Source organism: Oncorhynchus clarkii, chromosome 17 (genome assembly GCF_045791955.1).
Source record: "Oncorhynchus clarkii lewisi isolate Uvic-CL-2024 chromosome 17, UVic_Ocla_1.0, whole genome shotgun sequence".
In the NCBI taxonomy this organism is placed as follows: Eukaryota; Metazoa; Chordata; class Actinopteri; order Salmoniformes; family Salmonidae; genus Oncorhynchus; species Oncorhynchus clarkii.
Window position 1 is genome coordinate 73323712 of NC_092163.1, and position 25031 is coordinate 73348742.

A 25031-nucleotide genomic window follows, 5' to 3' on the forward strand; every position below is an offset into this window, starting at 1 on the left:
CTACTGCCTGGCAGTTTGGATTCTTCTTCTTCTTCACAGTTTCATTTGTTCCACTTCTTCGTTTTGTTTCTGTTCTATTCTCTCTCGCCCATGTACATAGGACTATTGTCACATGTCGACAGAAAGGAGCTTTAAAGGAACTGTTTGAGTGTTCTCATCAATCTCTGCCATTCATACACTTTAAGATGTTGTTTTTGACTGAGAAATAGGAATATTTCACTGGCTACGCTCAGTTGGTATTATAAACATCTACATTTCAACATTCAGTCAAAAGCCATGATGACAGACGAGGCGGCCGGGCTTTCATTTTCACATGCCGCATCTTTTTAAACAGCAGGTGTTAAGGCCTCAACTATTGAGGCCACAGTTGAGTTGTAGTAGTACCCTGGTTGTCTACACAGTGTCTCAGGCTTGTGCATACCAGGATTTGTGTGGTATGTGGGAGCTGGCAAATCAGGTTTTTGTCTGTGAACACATGGATTGAAGTGAACAGGTCAGAGTTTTGGATGTGAACACATGGGGTGAACTGAAAAGGTCAGAGTTTTGGATGTGAACACAGAAGTGGGTGAACCCAAGCATGCATACCAATTGGCACACTATTCCCTACTGTACATAGTGCACTACTTTTGATGAGAGAGGGAGAGAGGGCAAGGGAGAGTACCAGAGGACCAGCATGCTCACCCCTAATCCCCAACCTAATCCCCTTTCAATGTGGCAGAATAAATCATCTTTTGACATGGACTGACGGCTGCATTGCTTCTCTGAGGTTGGGGCTATCTCTACCCTCTCTCTCTCCCTCTCTACCCTCTCTACCCTCTCTCCGGGTCCTTTTCTCTCTCTTTCTATTCATCATCTCTCTCTCTCTCTCTCTCTCTCTCTCTCTCTGTCCCTCTCTCCGGGTCCTTCTTCTCTCTCTTTCTATTCATCATCTCTCTCTCTCTCTATCTGTCTCTCTCTTTCTCTCTCTCTGTCCCTCTCTCTCTTTCTATTCATTATCTCTCTCTCTCTAGCTCTCTCTGTCTCTCTCTTTCTCTCTCTGTCTGTCCCTCTCTCTCTCTTTTTCTCCCTTTCACACGTTCATGGCCAACGAGAGCCCTTCCCTGTGTTTTCTGCCTATGTTAGTAGTTTCTCACTGTCAGGCTTCCCTCAGTTCAGTCAGTCTCTACCTACTGTATATGGTTTTTCTCTATATTTGTCTATTTGCCACAGTGTCGATTAGAAAGTTTCCTGTCTCTTCCTCACACACATGAGTTCACACACTCACTGAGTTCAGCATGGCCAGTGAGGTAATGGCAGATTTTGTGCAGGCCTGATTGCAGAGTGGTGGTGGGAATCACAGACATAGAGTGCTGCTGGAAAGCTCCTCCAGAGGACTGGAAAGTTGTTGGGAGCTTTCATGGTTACCACTCCCATCCATTTCCCTGCCTCCAACTCTACCCTCTCTCCCTCCCTATCTACCATCTCTCCCTCTCTCCCTCCCTATCTACCATCTCTCCCTCTCTCCCTCCCTATCTACCATCCCTCCCTCCCTCCCTCCCTCTCTACCCTCTCTCCCTCCCTCCCTTCCTCTCTCCCTCCCTCTCTACCCTCTCTCCCTCCCTCTCTCCCTCCCTCTCTACCCTCTCTCCCTCCCTATCTACCGTCTCTCCCTCCCTCTCTACCCTCTCTCCCTCCCTCTCTCCCTCCCTCTCTACCCTCTCTCCCTCCCTTTCTCCCTCCCTATCTACCGTCTCTCCCTCCCTCCCTCTCTACCCTCTCTCCCTCCCTCTCTCCCTACCTCTCTACCCTCTCTCCCTCCCTATCTACCGTCTCTCCCTCCCTCTCTCTCTACCCTCTCTCTCTACCCTCTCTCCCTCCCTCTCTACCCTCTCTCTCTCCCTCCCTATCTACCGTCTCTCCCTCTCTCCCTCTCTACCCTCTCTCCCTCCCTCCCTCCCTCTCTACCCTCTCTCCCTCCCGCTCTACTCCCTCTACCGCTCTCTCTACACCCTCTCCCGCTCTCTCTCAGGGCAGAGGGTAGCAGTGTGTTTAGTAGCGTGGGAACTTTATCCCTGCTAATAACGTTTAGTAATATTCCACTCTATTCTTCTCTTTACAAACAATCTCTATATATTTTTTTATTTCCCCCCAAAAATTAAAAAATGTTCTAGTGGACAAAGCTATTCTTCAGAGGAAAGACAGGGAGATTATTTTTGCAGTTACTGTTACACCTCTTCTTGCCTAGTTGAGGTTTAGATGGTAGTGAAAGTTCTAACAGTCAAAGAGGAAAGGTTATACTATGCCCTATAGTCTTAAATGAGGAAGAGACAGTGATGTACAATACTTTAAAGTACTACTTAAGTCGTTTTTTGGGATATCTGTACTTTGCTATTTATATTTTTGACGAATTTTACTTTTACTTCACTACATTCATAAGGAAAATATATACTTTTTACTCCTTACATTTTCCCTGACGCCCAAAAGTACATTTAGAATGCTTAGCAGGACAGGAAAATTGTCAAATTCACACACTTATCAAGAGAGCACTTTTTTTTATTTAACTAGGCAAGTCAGTTAAGAACAAATTCTAATTTTACAATGACGGCCTAACCTGGCCAAACCCTCCCCTAACCCGGACGACGCTGGGCAAATTGTGCGCCGCCCTATGGGACTCCCGATCACGGCCTGTTGTGATACAGCCCTGGATCAAACTTGGGTCTATAGTGACGCCTCGAGCACTGAAATGCAGTGCCATAGACCAATTTGCCACTCGGGCCTCTGATCTGGTGGTCTCACTAAACACGAATGCTCCATTTGTAAATTATATCAGTGTTGGAGTGTGCCCAAGGCTTATCCGTATTTCTGATTTGCTTAATAAGGAATTTGAAATGATTTATACTATATACTTTTACTTTAGATATTTTAACTATATTTTAAACCAGATACTTTTAGACTTTTACTCAAGTAGTATTTTACTGGGAGAATTTCATTTTTACTTGAATCATTTTCTATTAACATATCTTTACTTTTACTCAAGTATTAAAATTGGGAACTTTTTCCACCACTGGGAAGAGATGAATTCTGCCCATTAAAAGGACAGCAAGTACACAGCATGTTGTATACTATGTATTTCTTCAGTTGATAAGTGTCTTATTTACTATGTATTACTATGGTATAGTCATATAATAATATATCAATGTGTTAGCTCATTCGAATTGGGGTTGTCCTTTGGGCTTGAACCATATGTGAGTCAATACTGTGTTCCCATAGGAAAATGGAGGCATAGGGAGTACTGAGAAAACATTGTGGTGCGTCAATGATATATCATGGGCTGGCCCTCCTAGCAGTTAAAGAGGGGAGCTGTGGGCAGTGTGAATCTGTCCCTCCCTGCCCACTATGGTACATTACTACAGTACATGTGCTGTCACCATGTTGAATACAGATGTCTCCGCATTTGCCTTTGCCCTGCAGTGTCCATATCTGTGAGAACTCTCTCTCCTGCAACTAGAACGTTATATTATTCATTTAAAGAGCAGCTGCCCCTAAAAACCAACTGCTAATTTAGAAAACAGTCTATATGGCATCGATACGAGTCAGAAACATTTATCTACTGTCCAAAATGACTACAAAGTGGAAATGGGATCATTTCAGTCAGAAAGTCAGTCTCATCCAACACTGAGTTTTGTGAGACTTGTGGTCGTGACTGCATCACAACATAAATGAATGTTGGGTTTGTTTCAATCCTTACCACATGCCGACAGTCGACAGCACACAAGTAATCGTCAATTTGTAGTGCAGCTGCACGTGACACAATCGTAACACTGTGGTAGATTGAGGTTGACATTGGATATCCATATAGGGCTAGTTAGGGACCATCTGTAATTTACACAATGTACATGGAACAATATAGTACAATTCCTATAGCTCCAAATGTCATTGACCTAACCTCAAACCAGCTATAAATTGTAGACATTCATTTACAAATATTGAAAGCATTTAATGAGAGAACTAAAAGGTGTGCAACATAAAAGTATTGTCTCATTTACATTGTGCAATTTATTGACAGTCCCTAACTATTTTATTTAATTTATTTTATTTCAACTTTATTTTACCAGATAGGCCAGTTGAGAACAAGTTCTCATTTACAACTGCGACCTGGCCAAGATAAAGCAAAGTAGTGCGACAAAAACAACAACACACGAGTTACACATGGAATAAACAAACGTACAGTCAATAACACAATAGAAACATCTGTATACAGTGTGTGCAAATGACGTAAGGAGGTAAGGCAATAAATTGGCCAATAGTGGCGAAGTAATTACATTTTAGCAATTTACACTGGAGTGATATATGTGCAGATGAGCATGTGCAAGTAGAAATACTGCTGTGCAAAAGAGCAGATAAACAAATATGGGGAAGAGGTAGGTAGTTGGCTGGATGGGCTATTTACAGATGGGCTGTGTACAGCTGCAGCAATCGGTAAGCTGCTCTGACAGCTGACGCTTAAAGTTAGTGAGGGAGATATAAGTCTCCAACTTCAGTGATTTTTGCAATTCGTTCCAGCCATTGGCAGCAGAGAACTGTAAGGAAAGGCGGAGCTTTACCTAGAAAAGACTTATAGATGACCTGGAGCCAGTGGGTTTGGCGACAAATATGTAGCGAGGGCCAGCCAACGAGAGCATACAGGTCGCAGTGGTGGGTAGTATATGGGGCTTAGGTGACAAAACGGATGGCACTGTGATAGACTGCATCCAGTTTGCTGAGTAGAGTGTTGGAGGCTAATTTGTAAATTACATTGCCGAAGTCAAGGATCAGTAGGATTGTCAGTTTTACGAGGGTATGTTTGGCAGCATGAGTGAAGGAGGCTTTGTTGTGAAATAAATTTCGCAACAAGGAAATACATTTTGCAACAAAAATATATTTAAATACATTTTTCCAAGGTCGCACACCAGCCGGCTAAAGCTAATTGTCAAAATAAGTTGTCTAACTCAACCCACCGTTAAACACAAACAAGAGACACCAACATCAAGCCACACCCCAAAACCAACTCACGTTTGAATTCATTCGTGGCTGCTAATATTTTAGTGATGAACCAAATCTAAAACCAGGCCAAATCAGGAATTGCAGTCACTCTTTAATCTTTATATGTATTTAATAGACTAGGAACTTGAAGCTGTGTTATCTGTGCTTCCGTGTGTGTTTGCTTGTCTCCTTGGTTAACAAGTTGTTAAACAAGCTGTACAACCTCGCTGGTAAACAGCTGTGTGTGTATTCACTCAACTGGATCATGTTTTGAGACAATTATTTGAGTGTGATAGGCTCTGCCAAAGCAGTAATATAGTATGTTATATAGTACTATAGTAAAATAGTATATTATATAGTACTATAGTAATATAGTATTTTTACCTGGTTAACATAATGTATTTACCATCCACTCACAGTGATGCTGTAAAGCTGTAAAGTCTCAGCCAGCCTACTGATAGGGAATGGTGTGTGTGAGAAGGTTGTGCACACACAGCAGTAGTTGCTAGGTGCTAGGAGAGGAGACACCAGCTGTTATCAGAGAGTGAGAGATAAGGACTTACTGTTTCAGGTAGTGTGTGCGTGCGTGTGTTCATGTGTATGTGTGTGTGCACGTATTAATTCTTTCCAGCTCCGCATTGCACTCTCCTCTGGTTGTTACTCTCTGTTCTCTCATGGTATTGGTGGGCAGACCGGGCACCACCCGTTGTGAACCAATCAAACTCCACCGTAGGGGATGATTTACATGGAGGAGTCTCAGCTGAGTGTCCAGTTCCTCTGCCAGACCTTTATCACTAGTTGATAAGTTGGACCTCTACAGTTGATAGGGATGAATAAAATGAAGGTGTGGTTGATACAGGGTGATCCGATGTGGGCCTATACAGAATAGCCATTTAATAGATACAGGGTGAAAAAAGTACACACATTGTGATTCATGAGTAAAAATGGTTAATATGCCCCACCAAAATTAGACAACTATACAGAAAGCCCTTAAATTGTTGAATTAAGTCAATCAAATCAATGATGAGAGGATAGTCAAATTAATTGATAACTGACACAGCAATTGTGGCATATCAGGAAGAGCTGAATGCCATTAACCAAGAGGTTGTGAGTTTAAATCCCAGGTGAAAACTTTTTGAATAATAATTACTATATGAATGAACATGCACAATGTAATCATGTTTGTGTGTGAGTATCCCTTGCCAACAGACAAAAAGAGCCTTGGCAACAGTAACAAGGCGTGATGTGTGTTAGCATTTTTTGGGGGGAGGGAGAACATTTCTTTGGAACCAACAGGCGACGTCATGACAACTGATGCACAGAAACGTTCTTGTAACGTTCTCATGAAACGTGTCTAGAATATTAATATCTTATACTCTGAGAACAACCATGTCCTGTGCACGCTTGGTGGGACGTTGATGGAATATTCTCCTAACCTTCAGAAAACTGGACACCGGAATGTTCTTGCAATGTACCCAATGCTCAGGAAACAGATGTGAGTGGGGGGGTCAGCAGGCTTTCCTTTCCAGTCCCAGGTACAGTGAGAGAGGACAGGAAACAGAGGATTGTCTCACAGTGCCCCTCCCTTTCTGTCTCTCTCTCTCTATTTCTCTCCCCACTAATCTCTACCTCTATATATGTGTATCTTTCTCTTATTAACATCCTTCATCAGGGTGGTGTTCAAATTGAACTTGCAAATGTTCCCCATAGCCTAATTTTCCCACACCATCTTTTAAAATTACAGCAGTACTCAGCAGACAGATATATATGTCTCCTTAAACAACGCTGACACAATGGACTTTCAACTGCTAACTCCTGGCAATGGAAGCTTTTAGCAGTTTTTAAGTCAGACAGAAGTGAAAAAGCCAAGTTGACAGTTGCTCCAAGATAGTTTCCTCGGGGCCTGATGGCCAGGTGATGGAGCTCCAGTTTAGAGAGCGAGAGAGAGTTAGGGAAGTCCCCCGAATTGTAGCGCCTCCAAATTCATGTCCAACACAGAGGACAGAAGAAAAACAGTTTTCTATGTTGAATTTATGGTGTTTTCGAAGTCCAATATACAGATTCAGAGTACGGAAAGTTTCGATCTGCATGAGGATCTTCAGACTGAAGCACAAGTCTTCTAGTCTGTTCTCTCTCTAGCAGTTGCCTGAGGTTGCACGTCTTCAAGTCTTAGGTAAGGATCATCAGACGAGCATGGTTCACCGAACCACCTCTGTTTTGGCCATGTGGTAATCTGGAAACGCAGACCCTCCTGCGTGTGTTGACCTTGTCATGTGGTAGTATTTACAGGGTGTTTACAGGTTGGTTTTTTTACATGATGAAACCTTGTAATTAAAAGATGACGGTTAATGTTCTCAGTAATTAGTCTACACACAGATTCGCCATGCATCACGTTCCCATCTAATCATAGTTTTCATGCCGTACATCTCCCAAAAATGAGACGGTTCAATCATAGTAAACATATCACCTCAAATCTAAGAAGTATGTTTTCCTAGATTGGCTTTTGAAACCTGACAGTCACTTGTGCCGTTTGGGTTAGTTTAGTTTTATAGTGAACATTCAGCTCTCGACATGTGCTTTTGCTGGGCATGGGGAGTTCTTCCAAGTCAGGTCACCTGTTGAGAAAAAAACTCCTGCGCCCAGTTTTTCTAAAGTGATCGGATTTGGGGCGAACAGATAGGGCTCTCGAGTGGTGCAGCGGTCTTAAGGCACTGCATCTCCATGAAAGAGGTGTCACTACAGTCCCTGGTTTGAATCCAAGCGGAATCCCATCTGGCTGTGATTGATAAATCCCATAGGGCGGTGAACAATTGCGCCAGAATTGTCCGAGTTTGGCAGGGGTAGGCTTTCATTGTAAATAAGAACTTGTTCTTAACTGATTTGCCTAGTTTAACAAAACATTTAAAAATACATAGATATAGAACGGATGTCCCCATTCAAGTCAATGATACGCCGATTCTCCTATCCATTTAATCCCATCAGCCGTGATGAACAGGGACAACTCCAGACCCAACTAAATCACAACTGCATTACCTTTCAGTGTAGACTAGACAATGGTTGATGTTGTGCACCTGTTGACCACCAGATGGCGCCAGAGGTTTGTTTTGACGATAGAGGCTCAACCATTATACTGTAGGGAACATGGCTTTATCATCTGCTCTTTCTAAACAGATGGAAACTGTCACCCTATTCTCATCAGGCTCCTGGCCATCCATTTTCAGGACTCATTGTACTTTCATCATTTTATCTAAAAGCCTTTTTAAATGTCATTATTTTGCATCCTGAAGTGCTGTTTTGGCAAACGCTCAGATTTTGCCTTACATTTCCTCATCTTTAGTTATGGAGCTTTCCTTTATTTAGCTTTTAAAGGATTACATATAGCACATTTATTTGGGTAATATAAACCCAGGGGACTAGAGGAGTACAGTAGGGTACATGGAAGTGGACTAGGGGTGTACAGTAGGGTGTATGGAAGGGGCCTATGGGAGTACAGTAAGGTGCATGAAAGGGGTGTACAGTAAGGTGCATGGAAGGGGAATATGGGAGTACAGTAGGGTGCATGAAAGAGGACTAGGGGAGTACAGTAGGGTGCATGAAAGAGGACTAGAGCAGTACAGTAGGGTGCATGAAAGAGGACTAGGGGAGTACAGTAGGGTGCATGAAAGAGGACTAGGGGAGTACAGTAGGGTGCATGGAAGAGGACTAGGAGAGTACAGTAGGGTGCATGAAAGAGGACTAGAGGAGTACAGTAGGGTGCATGAAAGAGGACTAGGAGAGCACAGTAGGGTGCATGAAAGAGGACTAGGGGAGTACAGTAGGGTGCATGAAAGATAACTAGGGGAGTACAGCAGGGTGCATGAAAGAGGACTAGGGGAGTACAGTAGGGTGCATGAAAGAGGACTAGGGGAGTATGGTAGGGTGCATGAAAGAGGACTATGGGAGTACGGTAGGGTGCATGAAAGAGGACTAGGGGAGTACAGTAGGGTGCATGAAAGAGGACTAGGGGAGTACAGTAGGGTGCATGAAAGAGGACTAGGGGAGTACAGTAGGGTGCATGAAAGAGGACTAGGGGAGTACAGTAGGGTGCATGGAAGAGGACTAGGAGAGTACGGTAGGGTGCATGCAAGAGGATTAGGGGAGTACAGTAGGGTGCATGGAAGAGGACTAGGAGAGTATGGTAGGGTGCATGCAAGAGGATTATGGGAGTACAGTAGGGTGCATGGAAGGGGAGTACAGTAGGGTGCATGGAAGGGGACTATGGGAGTGCAGTAGGGCGCATGGAAGGGGACTATGGGAGTACAGTTGGGTGCATGGAAGCATAATTCTAGAACTTTCCTATGAGAGAATAGTGAGTCACAGACAGAGTCTGTTGAGTGTGCAGTGGGCTCATTAGACCCCAGGCCATTTATGGTTATTTCCTGCTCAGTTGCTAGCTCAGCCGTATTCTAGGGGACTGAGAGGGGTCTATTGCAGTATACCAGCACATCAGGAGGACAATGACTCCAAGCTCAGATGCCTTGTATTGTTTTCATGCATGTTAACATCAGAAGCCTTCTCCCTACGTTTGCTTGGTTCACTGCTTTAGCACACTGATGTCCTAGCCGTGTCTGAATCCTGGCTTAGGAAGGCCACCAAAAATCCTGGAATTTCCATCCCCAACTACAACATTTTCCGTCAAGATGTAACTGCTAAAGGGGGCAGAGTTGCAATCTACTGTAGAGATAGCCTGCAGAGTTCTGTCATGCTATGCAGGTCTATGCCCAAACAGTTTGAGCTTCTACTTTTAAAAATCCATCTCTCCAGAAATAAATCTCTCACTGTTGCCGCTTGCTATAGACCCCCTTCAGCTCTCAGCTGTGCCATGGACACCATATGTGCATTGATTGCCCCCCATCTATTGTCAGAGTTCGTACTGTTTGGTGTTCTTCAATAGTGCTTTCCTTACCATCTTAAATAAGCATGCCCCTTTCAAGCAATGTAGAACTAAAAACAGATATAGCCCTGGTTCAGTCTGCTTTCCACCACACTGGGAGATGAATTCACCTTTCAGCAGGACAATAACCTAAAACATAAGGCAAAATCTACACTAGAGTTTTTTTACCAAGAAGACAGTGAATCTTTCTTAGTGGCAGAGTTACAGTTTTGACTTAAATCTGCTTGAAAATCTATGGCAAGACCTGACATTTTCTCATGGTTTGCACAATGCCCCTTAGTTCCAGTGAAGGGATATCTTAAAGCTACAGCATACAATGATGTTCTAGATTATTCTGTGCTTCCAACTTTGTGGCAACAGTTTGGGGAAGGCCCCTTCCTGTTTCAGCATGACAATGCCCCGTGCACAAAGCGAGGTGCATACAAAAATAGTTTGGCGAGATCTGTGTGAAAGAATTTGACTGGCCTGCACAGAGCCCTGACCTCAACCCCATCGAACACCATTGGGATGAATTGGAACGCTAGGCCTAATCGCCCAACATCAGTGCCTGACCTCACTAATGCTCTTGTGGCATGATGGAAGCAAGTTCCCGCAGCAATGTTCCAACATCTAGTGGAAAGACTTCCCAGAAGAGTGACGGCTGTTATAGCAGCAAAGGGGGGGACCAACTCTGTATTACTGCCGATGATTTTGGAATGTTCGACATACTTTTGGTCATGTAGTGTATCTCTATCTATAAACTACCTGAATAAATAGGATAACTCATCTTCACTGATTGCATTCTTTATTATTCTCAATGTATGTAAAGTTGCATCGACCATTCTCAGCTGTACCTACACAGGGAGTCAGCGCCCTTAAAGATGGTGCCAACAGAGATGTCCGCCTCGCTTCTAGTCCTTAGGAAACTGCAGTATTTTTTTTCTGTATTATTTCTTACAAGCATTTCGCTACTCTCGCAATAACATCTGCTAACCAAGTGTATGTGACCTATAAAATGTGATTTGATTTGATGTACTGCTCTGTGTGATGAGAAACAGAGACATCATGAAAACCGTGCAAAGAATCTCCCAGCACCAATCCTTCATCCAGGGAGTTAGAAAAATTATTTAGGATAATATACTGTTACATTTACATCACATTAATATGCACTGACATCACATTTAGATTGTATATTTATCTTATAATTAAGTTAACCTTAGGAAAACACAAGCACAAATCTAATCAGCGATACTGAGTGGAAGATTATTACTGTCAAACAGTGGGTTCATGTTCTTCCTGAGTTTCCTAACCTATATTTCTCTAAGGTGTGCAGTAATGAATGGTTGAGCCTGGTTCTCAGATGAGTTTATTGAGGAGGATGGCAGGGTGACTGTCAATAGCTACAGATCAGAACTACAGGCTGAGGGAAACATTTTGAGAAAGAGATGTTGGTACAGTATGTGGAGCATGCTTGGTGTTCACAGACGGAGGACAGTCTTCTCTACTGACGTGTCTTCAGCTTGTTGACAGACTCGGGCCTGAAGACATTTATCTAACTCTGACCTCACCTTTCAGAGGATCTAAGACCCACAGTTGTTAGTGTGCTAGTAACACAGTGGCTACTGACAGACTGACAGACTTTCTACCATTGATTCAACCCTTCCTGATCCGAAATTGAGACCTTAGCTACTGATTGGCCACGTCTGGACTTATCTCTGCACCCAGAACCAAATCTCATGTGCGCTGGCCAGTGAACATTTATGTCACAAGAAACTACTAGAGGTTTGAATTAAGTCAGCTCTTTAGGATATCCCAACCTGGTCTCAGAGCATTTTGTATTATTCTGTACGTAAATCTTTCACACTCCATTTAGTAAGAAATGTCACGCTTCGTTTGGTATGTATTAATTTGTAGATGTCCATCATCCATTTTGTATGATATGTTTACTGTAGTATTTACTATAGTATTCTACAGTGTATTTAACAATTATGTAGTAACTACTACACATGATCGAGGTATACTAAAGTGTGTAATATAGTATTATACAGTATACTACAGTTTACTACAAAATTCTATAGTAAACTGTAGTATTTTTTCATGTGGGTTGGAACACATCTGATCATGTTTAGTTGGCTGTGGGAACATCTCTTCACAGGGGTTTGTATCTTGGTTTTCATGTTTAGAAAAGAGAGACTGTAACAGAAAGAATTACAATTCATATTCTAAATGATCAATTTGCAAAACGTACAAAATGATACGAAATTTGAAAAACATAAATATGTTGTGAATTTTTAGCTAGCTAATAGTACCCGCAAAACACCAGTCTCAACGTCAACAGTGAAGAGACGACTCCAGGATGCTGGCCTTATAGGTAGAGTTACTCTGTCTAGTGTCTGTGTTCTTTTGCCCATCTTAATTTTTTCATTTTATTTGCCAGTCTGAGATATCGATTTTCCTTTGCAACTCTACCTGGTAGGCCAGCATCCCAGAGTCGCCTCTTCACTGTTGACGTTGGCGTTTGAATCAACGGCCATTGCCTTCCATTCTACTAGCAAGCGTGCAGTCTTTGGAAAATAAAAACAATAATTTACGCGGGAGATTAAACTACCAACGCGACATTCAAAAATGTCATATGCTTCACGGAGTCGTGGCTGGATGACGACATTATCAACATACAGCTGGTTGGTTATACGCTGCATCGGCAGGATAGAACAGCGGCGTCTGGTAAAACAAGGGGCGGCGGACTGTATCTTTTTGTAAAGAACAGCTGGTGCACGATATCTAAGGAAGTCTCGAGGTTTTGCTCGCTCTCATAAAAAGCTGTGGACCACACTATCTACCTAGAGAGTTTGTATCTGTATTTTTCATAGCTGTCTACATACCACCACAGACTGATGCTGGCACTAGGACCGCACTAAATTAGGTGTATTCCGCCATAGGCAAACAGGAAACACTACCCCAGAGGCGGCGCTCCTAATGGCCGGGGACTTTAATGCAGGGAAACTTAAATCGGTCTTACCAAATTTCTATCAGCATGTTAAATGTGCAACCAGAGGGAAACAAACTCAGGACCACCTTCACTCCACACACAGAGACACATACAAAACTCTCCCTCTCCCTCCATTTGGCAAATCTGACCATAATTCTATCCTCCTGATTCCTGCTTACAAGCACAAATGAAAGCAGGAAGCACCAGTGACATGTTTAATAAAAGAAGTGGTCAGATGAAGCAGATGCTAAGCTACAGGACTGTTTTGCTAGCACAGACTGGAATATGTTCTGGGATTCCTCTGATGGCATTGAGAAATACACCACATCAGTCATTGACTTCATCAATAAGTGCATTGACGACTTTGTCCCCACAATGACCGTACGTACATACCCCAACCAGAAGCCATGGATTACAGGCAAAAGGCTAGAGCTGCCGCTTTCAAGGAGCAGGACTCTAACCCGGAAGCTTATAAGAAATCGCGCTATTCCCGCCGATGAACCATCAAACAGGCGAAGCGTCAATACAGGACTAAGATCGAATCGTACTACACCGGCTCTGACACTCGTTGGATGTGGCAGGGCTTGCAAACCATTACAGACTACAAAGGGAAGCACAGCCGAGAGCTGCCCAGTGACACAAGCCTACCAGACGAGCTAAACTACTTCTATCCTCGCTTCGAGGCAAATAACACTGAAACATGCATGAGAGCACCAGCTGTTCAGGAAGACTGTGTGATCACGCTCTCCGCAGGCGATGTGAGTAAGACCTTTAAACAGATCATCATTCACAAGGCCGCAGGGCCAGACAGATTACCAGGATGTGTACTGCGAGCATGCGCTTACCAACTGGCACTGACATTTTCAACCTCTCCCTGTCCGTGTCTGTAATATCAACATGTTTTAAGCAGACCACCATAGTCCCTGTGCCCAAGAACACTAAGGTAACCTGCCTAAATGACTACTGACCCATAGCACTCACTTCTGTAGCCCATGAAGTGCTTTGAAAGGCTGGTCATGGCTCACATCAACACCATTATCCCAGAAACCCACTCCAATTTGCATACCGCCCTAACAGATACACAGATGATGCAATCTCTATTGCATTCCACACTGCCCTTTCCCACCTGGACAAAAGGAACAACTATGTGAGAATGCTATTCATTGACTACAGCTCAGCGTTCAACAGCATAGTGCCCTCAAAGCTCATCATTAAGCTAAGGATCCTGGGACTAAACACCTCGCTCTGCAACTGGATCCTGGACTTCCTGACGGGCCGCCCCAGGGGGTAAGGGTAGGTAGCAACACATCCGCAACGCTGATCCTCAACACAGGGGCCCCTCAGGGGTGCGTGCTCAGTCCCCTCCTGTACTCCCTGTTCACTCATGACTGCACGGCCAGGCACGACTCCAACACCATCATTAAGTTTGCCAATGGCACAACAGTGGTAGACCTGATCACTGACAACGACGAGACAGCCTATGGGAGAGAGACCTGTCCGTGAGGTGCCAAGACAACAACCTCTGCCTCAACGTGACCAATACAAAGGAGATGATTGTGGACTACAAGAAAAAGAGGATTGAGCACGCCCCCATTTTCATCGACGGGGCTGTAGTGGTGTAGGTTGAGAGCTTCAAGTTCCTTGGCGTCTACATCACCAACAAACTAACATGGTCCAAACACACCAAGACAGTCGTAAAAAGGGCACGACAAAACTTATTCCCCCTCAGGAGACTAAAAACATTTGGTATGGGTCCTCAGATCCACATAAGGTTCTACAGCTGCACCATCAAGAGCATCCTGACTGGTTGCATCGCTGCCTGGTATGGCAACTGCTCAGCCTCCGACTGCAAGGCACTACAGAGGGTAGTGCGTACGGCCCAGTACATTACTGTGGCAAAGCTTCCTGCCATCCAGGACCTCTATACCAGGCGGTGTCAGAGGAAGGCCCTAAAACCGTACCGGAGCGCCAAGTCTAGGTCCAAGAGGCTTCTAAACAGCTTCTACCCCAAAGCCATAAGACTCCTGAATATCTAATCAAATGACTCTCTGACTATTTGCATTGCCCCTCCCCCCTTTTGCACCGCTGCTACTCTCTGTTGTTATCATCCATGCATGGTCACTTTAATAACTCTACCAACATGTACATATTGCCTCAATTACCTCAACTAACCGGTGCCCAACAACATTGACTCTGTACCGGTACCCCCCGTATATAGTCTCACTATTGTTATTTTCCTGTTGCTCTTTAATTACTTGTTATTTTTTATTTCTTATTCATATTTTTTATTTTTATTTTTTTTAAACTGCATTGTTGGTTAAGGGTTTGTAAGTAAGCATTTCACTGTAAGGTCTACTACACCTGTTGTATTTGGTGCATGTGACTAATAAAATTTGATTTGCTAAATTATTATTTCATTTTATAATATAGGACAAAACACACATCACAACAAGAGAGAGACAACACTACATAAAGAGAGACATAGCAGCAGCACATGACAACACAGCATGGCAGTAACACAACATGGTAGCAGCACAAAACATGGTACAAACATTATTGGGCACAGACAACTTTTATTTATTTATTTATTTTTATTTCAGCTTTATTTAACCAGATAGGCCAGTTGAGAACAAGTTCTCATTTACAACAACACAAAGGGCAAGAAGGTAGAGACAACAATACATCGCACAAAGCAGCCACAAATACTGTCAGTAAGAATGTCCATGATTGAGTGTCCACTATGTTACGTCTAGTCTATGAGACCAGGCTGGCTATCCACATAGCCTACTTTAAACTTCCTCCCCAGTCATCAAGGCCTGCTGTAACCCTGTAGCACCTGTAGCCCGTCTAAACTAAGCCACGCTGTCTCTCAGTCATTCCTACCGCCTGTGACTCAAACATGGCTTCGCAGCTCTGAACTCTTTAGTGCACTTTAAACACACCATCACCAGATCCATGTAGATACATGGCTCTGACCACCACCATCGTCAGGCTTTGAAGTGTCCTGAATCACCAGTGAACCGTGCCCATCTTCAGACTCTCCAGACAACACCACTTCTCCCCTCTCCATTAGCCATTAAGGCCATAAAGGCTTTAGAGTGATTGTGTTTATGGATCTGGGTGTCAGTCGGCTGTCTGTCTGTGAATTTGTGTCTGTGCATGCGTGAGTGTGTGTGCGTGTGTATTCATGCTTGCGTGTGTGCGTGTGTTTAGGGTCCATCAGCTGTTTCCGGAAGTTCAAAGGGCCACACCACCACTACCAGGTTCATCTCCATTAATATTAACTGTGTGGTGATGTCATCTGTCTGGTCTCTGAGGGCCTGACTGGATGTGATTAGAGGCTGGGCTGGAGCTTCTTTAGTGTCTTTTTTTTAACCTATCTGTGGGTTAATGGACAGACATTTACACTGCTTGTCTCTCCTCTCCTCTCCTCTCCTCTCCTCTCCTCTCCTCTCCTCTCTTCCTCTCCCTCTCTTCCTCTCCCTCTCTTCCTCTCCTCCTCTCCTCCTCTCCTCTCCTCTCCTCCCATCCCCTCCTCTCCTCCTCTCCATCTCCTCCTCTCCCCTCTTCCTTCAGGCCGACGCTGCAAAAAAAGAGCTGCTTCTCTCTGCTTCCCTCACCTGACAGCTGGATGTTCAGAGGGGTAAGTTGTTTACAATGTTATATCTATTGTTAGTCAGCATCCGAATAGGGCTGTGTGTTTGGTCTGTGTTTGGTCTGTGTTTGGTCTGTGCGTGTGCGTGTGTGCGTGTGTGCGCGTGCGTGCGTGTGTGCGTGTGTGTGTGTGTGTGTGTGTCTGTGTGCGTGTGTGCGTGTGTGTGTGTGTGTGTGCGTGTCTGTGTGTGTGTGTGTGCGCGTGTGTGTGTGTGTGTGTGTGTGTTAACACTGCCATATTCATACTCCTCTGTATTGATTACAATCATTCTGAGTACAATGGATCTCTGATCCCTACTCCGGGAAATGAAAAAACATTTTTTATGTATTTATTTTCAATGAAGGAAAATGGCATTTTCACATGCAGATCTTTACCCAGGATGTCCTGTTAGTCTCTCCCCTCTATGTTTGTCTGGAGCTAGGCTGAAAGACTGGCTGGGCCTGCCCATAGGGGCTCTCGGCAAAAGTAGTGCCCTACGTGGGGAATAGGGTGCTGTTTTGGACACAGCCAGAGAGCATGTTACACATTTTACTTTCACTATGGTCTCACTTAACAATCCAGTTTGCTTGAACGTACTGGATTTCATTCATGTTTGATGAGTTTGATGGCTGATTGTATTTCATAGCAAACTTGCCACTGGATGGCAGAGGAATGAACAACTAGCTGTTTGGTTTTTGAGTGTCTTGAATTTGTTGCAGCTACAGGTAGGTAGGTACCTTGTGAGGCAAGGAGAAAACAAAGACGTTTGACAAAATGAACGTAAAGTTTCAGAACACAATGTCCCGATATCAGAGCAGTTATTACATGGTAAGATATGGTAGACAGGACCAGAGCCTTCTAGTTGGAATGTATCCAAAGCCTTATATATTTGGAATATATTTGGAATATTACAATTTTAGACTCTTTGGATGTGACTTCAGCCTTTACCATGTTCACGCTGTGGCTGTAGATTAGTTAGCTCAGGTCAGACAGCCTGTCTATTTAAGGTTCTTGTAGCTGGAGGACTCCTGTCAATCAATGTAAACAGATCCTGTTCTGTGTTGCCTATCCTGTCCATGACTTTTGGCCTCAGCTCAGTTCCCCCTCCTGCACATTGCTCTGACGCTAGCGCTCTGACAGGGTCGGTTGGGCGAGCAGACAGTGAGTCTGGTGGTTGGAACAGCCAACACAAACAAGGCCAGGGGCTGGCACTTCGCTGGCATCTCACACCCAGAGATGAGCACCGGAATCCTGGACTGATTCAGTCGCTGGAGAGGAAAACAGAGCCCTGGCCTGACTTCCTTTCTTAGGGTAGATCACAACACTGTCAGTCTACTCTGCTGCATCAGAATGTTGTTGAAGATGAACGTTTGTTTGAAATACAGTATTTTATTGTAAAACCAACACATTTTGGCAAATGCCTTTATTTGGGTCTGAAGCGTCTGAATGTTGTGTTGCACTTCGAGACTTTAAAGTTGCATATATTCCAGAGATTTCAGCTGGAGCCACGGCAACTCCAGATATAGATATCAAACACACTTTATTACTTATTTTCCTCAGTAATTACTGACTTCCTACGTGTTTCTTAATATATCATTCATGTAACATGAAAAGAACAACCCTGCTGGTGTCAAGTGGACCTATAACATTCTGGGGTCCTTTAGAATGTCTTCCAAGCACAGACCAGCACACTACTTTGGCTGTATTTCCTTTTGATTGCTTGACGTTTTTTGGTTGTGTTTGTGTGACTAAAACTGTCACAACAGTGACTGGTTTACATTGGCAGTGAGTGGATGCTTGATGGTAATCAGATTGAAACCGTATTGTCAGTGATTGTGCCAGGAAAGCACAGCGTCTTGTAAGGATAGAAGGTTGGTTTGTCTGGGAATGGGAGCGTGTATGGTGGAGGAGGCAGAACACCAACAGGTTTCCAAAAAAGGAGTTTGCCCAAATACAATGCTTTAGACACACACAGCCAGACCATTTAGAGCAGCCAATCTATCTTCTGCACTCTGGAGAATGTTCCAAAACAACTGCTTCTGGCTTTTTCTTCTGTCGAAACGTGCTGTTTGTTTCTAAAGAATTAAATGTATTAATATAGGAAACCACTAGCTAGTGACATTTAACAAAAATATGAATGCAACATGCAACAATTTCAAAGATTTTACTGAGTCACAGTTCATATAAGGAAATCAGTCAATTTACATGGTCAACAGTGGCCGAGAGTTGATATTTTTTAACATGGATTTCACATGACTGGGAATAGAGATATGCATCTGTTGGTCACAGATACCATAAAAAAAAGGTAGGGGCGTGGATCAGAAAACCAGTCAGTATCTGGTGTGACCTCCCTTTGCCTCATCTCCTTCGCATAGAGTTGATCAGGCTGTTGATTGTGGCCTGTGGAATGTTGTCCCACTCCTCTTCAATAGCTCTGTGATGTTGCTGGATATTGGCAGGAACTGGAATAAGCTGTTGTACACATCGATCCAGAGCATCTCAAACATGCTCAATGGGTGACATGTCTGGTGAGTATGCAGGCCATGGAATAACTGGGCTATTTTTAACTTCCAGGAAATGTGTACAGATCCTTGCAACATGGGGCCGTGCATTATCATGCTGAAACATGAGGTGATGGCGGCAGATGAATGGCACGGCAATGGGCCTCAGGATCTCGTCACGGTATATCTGTGCATTCAAATTGCCATTGATAAAATGCAATTCTGTTCGTTGTCCGTAGCTTATCCCTGCCCATACCATAACACCACCGCCACCATGGGGGACATCTGCCAGGTACAGTTGAAACCGGGATTCATCCACGAAGAGTACACTTCTCCAGCGTGTCAGTGGTCATCGAAGGTGAGCAGTAACCCATTGAAGTTGGTGACGACGCCAAACTGCAGTCAGGTCAAGACCCTGGTGTGAACGATGAGCACGCAGATGGGCATCCCTAAGACGTTTTTCTGACAGTTTGTGCAGAAATTCTTCAGTTGTGCAAACCCACAGTTTCATCAGCTGTCCGGGTGGCTGGTCTCAGATGATCCCGCAGGTGAAGAAGCCAGATGTGGAGGTCCTGGGCTGGCATGGTTACACGTGATCTGTGATTGTGAGGGAATTGGGCATACTGCCAAATTCTCTAAAAAGACAATGTAGGCGGCTTATGGTAGAGAAATGAACATTACATTCTCAGCTCTGGTGGATATTCCTGCTGTCAGCATGCCAATTGCACGTTCCCTGAAAACTTCAGACGTCTGTGGCATTGTGTTGTGTGACAAAACTGCATGTTATAGAGTGGCCTTTTATTGTCCCAAGCACAAGGTGCACCTGTGTAATGATCATGTTGATTATGGCTTAGATCCCGCTAACGGGATCGATATGACAACAGCCAGTGAAAGTGCAGGGCGCCAAATTCAAAACAACAGAAATCTGATAATTAAAATTCCTCGAACATAGAAGTATTTTACACCATTTTAAAGATAAACTTGTTGTTAATCCCACCACAGGGTCCGATTTCAAAAAGGCTTTACGACGAAAGCATACCATGCGATTATGTTAGGTCTGCACCTAGTCACAGAAAAACACAGCCATTTTTCCAGCCTAAGAGAGGAGTCACAAAAAGCAGAAATAGAGATAAAATGAATCACTAACCTTCTCCAGCGTGAATCACTAACCTTCTCCAGCGTGAATCACTAACCTTCTCCAGCGTGAATCACTAACCTTCTCCAGCGTGAATCACTAACCTTCTCCAGCGTGAATCACTAACCTTCTCCAGCGTGAATCACTAACCTTCTCCAGCGTGAATCACTAACCTTCTCCAGCGTGAATCACTGACCTTCTCCAGCGTGAATCACTAACCTTCTCCAGCGTGAATCACTAACCTTCTCCAGCGTGAATCACTAACCTTCTCCAGCGTGAATCACTAACCTTCTCCAGCGTGAATCACTAACCTTCTCCAGCGTGAATCACTGACCTTCTCCAGCGTGAATCACTAACCTTCTCCAGCGTGAATCACTAACCTTCTCCAGCGTGAATCACTAACCACTTTATCAACTGAACTGAAAAGGGCTTGGTCTCCCTTTTGCTTGTCATTGTGTAATTTCAACAGGGCAGGCCACCCCTGGGTCTGGACGTGTGTGTGTGTGTGTGTGTGTGTGTGTGTGTGTGTGTGTGTGTGTGTGTGTGTGTGTGTGTGTGTGTGTGTGTGTGTGTGTGTGTGTGTGTGTGTGTGTGTGTGTGTGTGTGTGTGTGTGTGTGTGTGTGTGTGTGTGTGTGTGTGTGTGTGTGTGTGTGTGTGTGTGTGTGTGTGCATGAACCTGGACCTGCTGCAGAGGTTGTTTCCGTCAGCTCCTAACGGACAGCACAACGTCAACATCTCCCCATCAAAACCTTTTGTCTTCAGCACACACACAAGAAAACCCCCCCCCACACACACACACACACACACACCAAGCTGACCAATTTGTCGTTGTGTTTTTCCTCGCTCGAGGCTGGCTGCGGGGTCACAGCCAAGTTGAGTGTGAATTGAATACAAAAGCATTAGCCACTACTCTGAGCGATGCTGTATCTATCTCAAGCAAAAGTCCTGACGAGAGATTACGATAAGGTATCCTATCTAAACACTGTAACAGGAACAGCTGCTTTCCTTCTGCCAGCAGTAGTTAGCTATATAGCTGTTTAAATAAGCTGAATCATAGTGGAGGAATGAGCTTCTCTGTCTGGTCTGGTCTGGTTCTTCATGATGCCAGTGACTCTCACTACAGACTCTCAAAACCTCCTTTGTAATAATTATCCACTACTTACTTTGATTTAGATGTTTTGAGTTTCTCGGATTTACGTTTACTATGTTACCTGTAGTCTATGAGACCAGGCTGGCCATCCACATAGAATACATTTTTTGATGCTATTTTAAACTCTTAGTACAAAAGTCCAAACTGGTAACACTTGTAACGTGTATTTTATTGTGCATTCATTTTGTTTGGAGACATCTTTCACCACACAACACTTTATCCTAAATATACATGTGCTGTGAAATACCATGAGAACATTGATCACCAAAACACAACATAATGATATCTTCTCAATGTAGTTGTTTAAGCAACCAGTTAATCCAATAGCAAAAAATGCTAGATACGTGTTTCAAAATTGCCCTTTCAATGTATGCTCAAATACTGCAAATTACAGAACGTTGTATTGTTTTCAAATTAGGCAATACACTTGCACAATCCATCAAACATGTTAATGTTTATCCCATTTGTGATCAAAGGTGTGATCATTGAAGACATCTTTCTAATTATTGATGCAAAAAAAGTACATGTACTGTTTAGATATATTTACAACATATTGTAATCAAATGAATCTAATGAAATGAATGAAAGAAACACAATGTTCAGCAGGCGCTAGTTAGCATCGAGCCTGGCTTGAGAATTTGGCCATTGGGTCTCATCAACATGGCAGTGAAGGTCCTCAGTTTTCATGTCCCCTTAGTGAAAAACCTTTTGGCATGGAGAATCCAAGCCTGACTTTGGTCTGGATTGATGTCATTGCATGCCTCATTCATGGCCTGAAGGAGAGTAGTACGCTCATGGGGATGGCGATCCTGTACCTTCTGCCTGTATTGTTATCATGTATTGTAATTATGTATTGTAGTTGTCCTGTGTGGCTAAGTTATTAAGAGCATGGAACTAGCAACACCAGAGTGGTGGGTTCTATTCTCACTGGGGTAATATACAAAAATACTGTATGTGGACGTAAAAGGCATATATTATGCTATTACGATACTGTATTGGCCAATGCAACTCTAGTGAAGCAGTGTGACCCCCCCCCCCCCCCCCCCTCCCTCCCATCAGAAAGACCAGAGCAACTTCATGTTTGATACATGTTTACTGTATAGCGGATGCATTACATTCTGATCTTGTCAATATCAGATACAAAAACAAATCACAATAGTCCTAGTAGTACATTACAGTATCATATCATACTTTATATGTATATCATTTACAAACATACATTTTCATTATGCAGTTCTCAAAATCTGTAGTAGACAAAACCAGTTTAAAATCCAGAGGTTTACCAAATGGTTAAGTGATTATCAATTAAGAGCAGTCGGATTAAGTAATAGTAAAATGTATTTAACAAACGAGAAGAAAATCATGACAAAAATAATGTGAGCATTACAATGTGAAAAGCAATGACTTTATATGAACACGTATTGCAATGTGAAACGGTGAGTTTGGTGAAAAAGAGAATGGATGACACACATGTTGTACTTAGTCATTAGAAAAGGTGCTTTGAGTTTTGAAACAGCTGCCTTTTTGACGATCTGTTGGGAGTTTTGTACTAAGAGTTGGGAAATGTAACACATACTTGTTGGGAGTTTTGTACTAAGAGTTGGAAAGTGTAACACATACTTGTTGGGAGTTTTGTACTAAGAGTTGGGAAATGTAACACATACTTGTTGGGAGTTTTGTACTAAGAGTTGGGAAATGTAACACATACTTGTTGGGAGTTTTGTACTAAGAGTTGGAAAGTGTAACACACATATGTCAGAGTCAAGGCCCGCGGGCCACATCCGGCCCGCAAGAAGGTTTTTTACGGCCCCTGGGATGATCTTGATTTATTATTAGAACCGGCCCGCAGCAAGCCGGCAGCCCGCAGATCTTTTACACGCACCAATACTACATTTCCCACAATGCAAAGGTGACGCACCGAGCAGTAGGCTGCTTCATTTCAATATTTATTGGCACAGCAGTCGTCAGCATCACAGTAAAATTAACTTTCAGATACCCATCAAAAATGGCAAAACGGAAGGTGGATACTGAGAACCGGGGGTTTCAAACAAGGTGGGAGTCGGAGTATATGTTCACGAAGGTAGCTGGAAAACCTGTGTGTCTTCTGTGTGGAGAAAGTGTGGCGGTACTGAAAGAGTATAATCTGAGACGACATTATGAAACGAAACACGCGGACAAAAACAAGAATATGGACATGGAACAAAGGCTACAAAAGGCAGAGGAATTAAAACGAGGCCTCAAATCTCGACAGGCTCTGTTCAAAAAAGCCAAATCACAAGGCCAGGCTGCTGTCAAGGCCAGTTTTATTTTGGCAGAAGAGATCGCTAAATCAGCCCGGCCATTTACGGAGGGGGATTTCATCAAAAACTGCATGATTAAAGTTTGTGACGAAGTTTGCCCAGAAAAAAGGCAACTCTTTTTAAATGTGAGTCTGAGCAGAAACACCATTGCCGAGAGAGTAGACCAGTTGTCCATCAATCTAAAAGAGCAGCTTGTGAAAAAGGGAAAAGATTTTATTGCATATTCCTTGGCTGTGGATGAGAGCACCGACATTTCTGACATTGCCCAGTTGTCAATTTTCATCCGCGGAGTGGACTCCAGCCTAAGCGTGACAGAGGAGTTTTTGGCTTTACGTCCTATGCATGGCACAACTACGGGGCATGATTTGTATGAAGAGGTGTCAAGATGTGTAAATGAGATGGAGCTGCCTTGGGAAAAACTCGTGGGTTTGACAACCGACGGAGCACCTGCGATGTGTGGACACAGGAGCGGACTGGTGGCGAAGATACGGGAAAAGATGCAAGAGGAAAACGCGACAGGTGAGCTGACAGCTTATCATTGTATCATACACCAGGAAGCGTTGTGCGGTAAAGCCTTGAAAATGGAGCATGTAATGAGCATCATCACGCGCACAGTTAACTTTATCAGAGCCAAAGGTTTGAATCACCGCCAGTTCAAGGCATTTCTGACGGAGTTAGAAACGGAGCATGGTGATTTGCCTTATCACACAGAGGTGCGATGGCTAAGCCAGGGAAAGGTGCTTCAAAGATGTTTCGAGCTTCGTGAGGAGATTTGTCTATTCTTGGACAGCAAAGGGAAAGACACAACACAACTCCGAGACGAAATGTTTCTGTGTGAAATGGCTTTTCTGTGTGACATTACGAGTCATCTGAATGCAATAAACTTGCAGCTGCAGGGTCGGGATCGTGTCATCTCTGATATGTACAGTACAGTGAAGGCATTTAAAACCAAACTGACTCTGTGGGAGACGCAGATGCGGAAAGAAAATTTGAGCCACTTTCCCAGCTGCCAGACCATGAAAGAGAAGCTCTCTACCAGTGCGTTCCCGAGCACACAGTTGGCTGATAAAATAGGTATGCTTACCACTGACTTTCGACGCCGATTTGCTGACTTTGAAGCACAAAAAAGCAGGTTGGAACTGCTCGGTAACCCATTTGCTGTTGACGTGGAAAGCTCACCACCAAACCTCCAAATGGAGTTGATTGACCTCCAATGCAATGATGCACTGAGGGAAAAATATGCGGCAGTGGGTGCTGCGGAGTTTGCCCGTTTCGTCCCCGGCACAATGCCCCAGCTGCGCATCCAGGCTGCTCAAACGTTGTCTATGTTTGGCAGCACATACCTGTGTGAACAACTGTTTTCTTTGATGAACCTGAACAAAACATCACACAGAAGTCGACTTACTGC

The 25031-nt window shown here is 43.7% G+C and overlaps 1 protein-coding gene across 1 annotated transcript in view; it reads left to right on the plus strand.

The window, feature by feature from the left end:
- The window catches only part of LOC139371399 (Rho guanine nucleotide exchange factor (GEF) 3), a 93234-nt gene that overhangs the window by 1114 nt on the left and 67089 nt on the right, over positions 1-25031 (plus strand). Inside the window, exon 2 of the mRNA XM_071111788.1 lies at positions 16479-16545. Within this exon, the coding sequence (XP_070967889.1) occupies positions 16479-16545 (67 nt within the window). The remainder of the gene's footprint in view (positions 1-16478; positions 16546-25031) is intronic.